The sequence below is a fragment of the Sinocyclocheilus rhinocerous genome, unplaced genomic scaffold (genome assembly GCF_001515625.1).
Source record: "Sinocyclocheilus rhinocerous isolate Xijiao unplaced genomic scaffold, SAMN03320098_v1.1 scaffold3227, whole genome shotgun sequence".
Classification (NCBI taxonomy): domain Eukaryota; kingdom Metazoa; phylum Chordata; class Actinopteri; order Cypriniformes; family Cyprinidae; genus Sinocyclocheilus; species Sinocyclocheilus rhinocerous.
Window position 1 is genome coordinate 62,338 of NW_015656021.1, and position 4,975 is coordinate 67,312.

At 42.1% G+C, this 4,975-nt stretch overlaps 1 protein-coding gene across 1 annotated transcript; it reads left to right on the top strand.

Annotated features, from left to right (window-relative positions):
• Positions 1–346: 346 nt before the first annotated feature.
• LOC107719239 (doublesex- and mab-3-related transcription factor A1-like) lies at positions 347–2,301 on the top strand. Its single transcript, XM_016526615.1, has 2 exons — positions 347–820; positions 1,553–2,301. The coding sequence occupies exons 1-2, from the start codon at positions 454–456 to the stop codon at positions 2,194–2,196; spliced, it is 1,011 nt and encodes a 336-aa protein (XP_016382101.1). The 5' UTR covers positions 347–453; the 3' UTR covers positions 2,197–2,301.
• Positions 2,302–4,975: the final 2,674 nt, after the last annotated feature.

Below are 4,975 nucleotides of genomic sequence, written 5' to 3' on the forward strand. Positions count from 1 at the left end.
AGTGTGTGTGTGTGTGTGTGTGTGTGTGTGTGTGTGTGTGTGAGAGTGTTAGTGTGTGTGTGTGTGAGTGTATGTGTGTGTTAGTGTGTGTGTGTGTGTGTGAGTGTGTCTGTGTGTGTGTGTGTGTGAGTGAGTGTGTGTGAGTGAGTGTGTGTGAGTGAGTGTGTGTGAGTGAGTGTGTGTGAGTGAGTGTGTGTGAGTGAGTGTGTGTGAGTGAGTGTGTGTGAGTGAGTGTGTGTGAGTGAGTGTGTGTGAGTGAGTGTGTGTGAGTGAGTGTGTGTGTGTGTGTGTGTGAGAGAGAGTGTGTGTGTGTGTTTGTGTGTGTGAGTGTGAGTGTGAGTGCGAGGGGCGTGTCGGGTGTCGTGTTTCTCTTTTGTCACCTGCAGCATTAATTCTTTGGCACATTCACCTTCAGCAGCAGAAACACACGCTCTCTCTCAGACACACACACAGATGGAGTCCAGCAGCGGGCGCTTCTCTCTCTTCTCCCCGCACCCAGCGCTCTTCCTGCGGCCGGAGGACAGGAGTTTCCCGCGCAGCCCGAAGTGCGCGCGCTGCAGGAATCACGGCGTGGTTTCGGCTCTGAAGGGCCACAAACGCTTCTGCCGCTGGCGCGACTGCGCGTGCGTCAAGTGCGCGTTGATCGCGGAGAGGCAGCGCGTCATGGCGGCGCAGGTGGCGCTGCGGAGGCAGCAGGCGCAGGAGGAGCTGCAGATGATCTACCCCGCGGCAGGAGCGAGCGAGGCCGGCTTGGGCGTCTCCAGAGCGCCGCTGAGCTCAGCCGCGTTTGACGCCTTCAGTCCGGACGCGTTCAGAGACGGTAGGAGCTGTTTCTGTGTGCTATTTGAAAAAAGTGTGCTGTTTTTGTTTAAAGGGGTCATATGATGCTGCTAAAAAGAACATCATTTTGTGTATTTGGTGTGATGAAATGTGTTTATGCGGTTTAAGGTTAAAAAAACACATTATTTTCCACATACTGTACATTATTGTTTCTCCTCTATGCCCCGCCTTTCTGAAACACGTCGATTTTTACAAAGCTCATCGGTCTGAAAAAGCGAGGTGTGCTGTGATTGGCCAGCTATCCAGTGCGTTGTGATTGGCCGAATTCCTCGAGCGCGTGACGGAAATGTTACGCCCCTCACATACTGTGATGCTTGCGGCAACCACATGTGACGACCCCGGGCTGGACTCCGCTTCGTCCACGGTGAAAGCCGATCCGACGATTGACAGCAGGAAGTTGAAAGGAACAATTGAAATCGCATCATATGACCCCTTTAAATGCAAACAGAATTAATCCTTCTCAGTAGATTCGCATTTAGTCCGTTTAACGTTTGATGTTGAATGTATTGTGAGTGTTTATAGAGAACAGTGCTGCTCGATATTTATACTCTGCATAATATTATTGAGAGAGATTCATAGATTTGTAGTAACGTTAGTGAGACAGAGAGGTTTAATGTATTCCAGATCAGAGAAACCAGTGACAGTGATCAGCTTCCGTTCTGTTGCCTGCTATGAACAAAACACTGACACTATTGATGTTTTATTTCTGCAGAGACAAACCTAAACAAGTGCAGTGTGTTGAGCGGACTGATGGATCAGGCTTTGTTCAGCCCGCACACACCTGCGCTGAACGACAGCGTGTCTCCCGGATCGGATCTGGAGTCCGGCAGCGAGTCGGAGAAACCCAAAGAAGAGCTTTCCAAAACGAGCGGGCGAAACCCCGCTGCTGTTCTGACGAAGATCTTCCCTTATGTCAAGCGAGACGCTCTTGAGTCGGCGCTGAAGGCCTGCTCGGGAGACGTGGTGAGGGCCATTGAACTGCTGCTGGGTTCTCAGGAGGGCCAGAACTCAAGCGGAGACGTTCCTCTGTCGGAGAACCTCCCCATCTCACGGTCGTCTGCCGTCTGCCTCACAGAAGCTCCTCTAAGACACTTCAGCTCCAGATCAGCGTTCTCTCCCCTCCACGCCTCCTCCGGTTTGCTGGGGTTAAACCCTCGCTTTGCCGTCGCTCCGCTGCGACTCGCCTACTCAACACCCAGCTTCATTCCTCCGTATCTGACGCCTGCGTTTGTCCCGGCGCTGTCCCTGCGGCCCCCAGCTGACTATCCGCTCCCCGGGGCCCTGCGGGACCTTCCTTACCCCAAAGACACTTTCAGCCCCGCAGTGTTTTACTCCAGCCTCAGCCACGACAAATAATCCAAGCCTCAGTCTCTTTCTTTATTAAACTACTGTACAGTGTACAAGCGTGTTGTGATTTGAGATCGAGTCACAAGCAGTTTAATGGAAGTAATTACAGTTTTATACACATATAGTTTTATACATTATTTTTTGTAAATGTTGTATATTTTTATGCATATTTGAAAAAGTCACAGTTTGTTAATAAAGCTTAGTATGGAAACTGGACTGATTGTAGACTGGTTAAATAAACCACTATAAATCAATACAGCTGTCTGATCTGTAAACACATTAAAATGATTATTACATTAGATTTTCCTGCTAATAATGAAACGGTATGAAACTGCTGCTTTACAAGAACATCTGCAGTGTTTGCAAATTAATAGATTTGGGATGCTAGAAGAATTAGCATTAACACAGCTATAACATTTGATGCTGTTGATGTAAATCGTTAATGTTTCATAGTGGTGATTCGGTAATAGTTGATCTGTAGTTATCTTCGATTACAGCTGTTAGTTTACAAAGTCCTTGTGTTAAATTCTGACAACATGATCTTACATTAACTCTGTTCTTCTGAAAAAATTAGTTAACGGTGACAATCAAAACCGGAATATTGGGTTTAATAGTATTGTAAAAAAAAGTAAAAAGTAAATAATAATTTAAAAAATGCAGCGCTTCAGTAATAATCAAACAGCTTTCTACTCAATTCAGCGTAAAAACAATGTTGTTGTCTAAAAGGAACATTTTCTCAAATCACGTAATATTGACAAAACAAAAAGGTTGCCAAAAAAGCAACATTGTACAAGTAAAAAAAAAATATATATATACTGTATAAATATATATATATATTTTTTCCAAACATAAAACAGTTTTAAAACACACAAGTGAGCATCATGATAAAATATTTTCTCAAGTTTACTTCCATCCACCCCAAAAACACAATTAATAAATCCTTAATTTGGCCACAAACATTTCAGACTAATAAAATAATGCAAATGCATCCAGGAAGGTACAGTTTTACATGAAACATACAAAGTGAATCTTGTATATTCACACATTATACAGAAACATACAAATTCATGTTTTAGAGAAAATATAATAAACTAAATAACACCAATATGCAGTCAACATTTTAACAAATTAGTTCAAACTGCAGTCAGTCATAAAAACAAAACAATGTTGATATTTCATGAGCATTTTGTGATAAGCACACATGCATACTGTACAATATTAATCCTCACCGATGGGGCTGAGAAACACTAACCACACAATTACAAGAAGAGAAATAAATGAAGGATGACAGAGTCTTCACACCAGTGTAGCTTATATACAATCAAAACGAGTCTAGACACGTTTGCTTTGCTTTGTCCTTACTTTATCTGAGCACCTGTAATCAATCAGGCAAAAGACATCGGACCAGTTATCATATTACACTAACTATGCATCGATTTGAAAACGTGAACAGTTCTAGTTTAGGCTCATCATTGAAACCTTTATTGTTTTATTTATTCAGCTTTAGTGCCGTTTCCACCTCACTTCTGAGAACTGACATTAAACTAACCGCTTCACTAGCAATGCTCCTGATCAACACTAGCACTGATTGAAATCATGCTTAATTACTGAAGGCCAAGCCTCAAATCCATCTGCGCTTTTAGAAACAGAGAAAGACATTATGAACGTCATCATGCGTCCTTTTGAGAAGCAGCTGAGCTCAGACACAAACCACCACAAGAGTCCTGTTTCACACAGAAATGTGCTTCGTGTCAGTCTCTACTTCTGAAAATATTGACAGAGCGCCACCTAGTGATTGAGACACAACATCTCTGGTTCTGATGTGTGAAGCTTGTCATGTCTGAGCTCCTGAAGATGACAAAACCTTTATATCATTAATATAAATTCATTTAATTTAGTTTACTCGAGCAAAATAAAATGAGAATGTGCTGTAAAATTGGGCTGTTAGTGATGTTGTGAGCGCCGTCCATATGATGCTGTGCCTCTGAAGATCTGCTGAAGGCCAGAGATGGACATACAGTGTGAGGAACATGAAGAAAACCCAGACGACAGAGCCTGTAAACAGCATATTACACAGTGTCTGATAGATGTGTGTCATGTACTGCAGTGCTCTTGTAATGATCTGGTAATGCTGCCAGTGTTTAGTGGTTTTAAGGTCGCTGTGTTTCTGATGTGTGTAAATATTTGCTATGTGGTGGGTTGGTTTTGAGACATGAATGTTAAAGGGGTCATATGATGCTGCTAAAAAGAACATTATTTGGTGTATTTGGTGTAATGAATACACATGGAAAAATCCTGTATTCACTGTAATAATATGCTGCTCAGTGGAGATAATTTCACAGATATGTACAGTTAAATACATCAGCCGTGTGTCTGAACAAACACTGATGTTTCAGAAACAGACGGCGTTAGACTGCTCTTCATAAAGCATGTGTGTTCGTTTTTTAAAATTATATAATAAACAGAAAACAGAATAGAAAAACAATAGAGCAAGCTAGTCTTAGAGGCCTTTTTTGCTTTTGTTAATTGTATAATAAATACAAATAAAACAAATAGATAGAATGCAAAAAGATTAGAGAAGCTAGTGTTTTTTTAAGAAAAAAAAAACAGTAAATGAATAGAATGCAAGTCTAAAAGGGGCAAGGTTTTTTTTTTTTAAAGAATAGAATTAGAATAGAGAGTGCTAGAGTTAGAGGGTCAAATAAAGATGGAAGAGATGTGTTTTTAGCCGATTCCTGAAGATGGTTAAGGACTCAGCTGCTCGGATTGAGTTGGGCAGGTCATTCCA

Coding starts and splice junctions, on each gene's coding strand:
- LOC107719239 (XM_016526615.1), top strand. CDS start 454: ATGGAGTCCAGCAGCGGGCGCTTCTCTCTCTTCTCCCCGCACCCAGCG. Junction 821..1,552: donor TCCGGACGCGTTCAGAGACG/GTAGGAGCTGTT, acceptor TTATTTCTGCAG/AGACAAACCTAAACAAGTGC.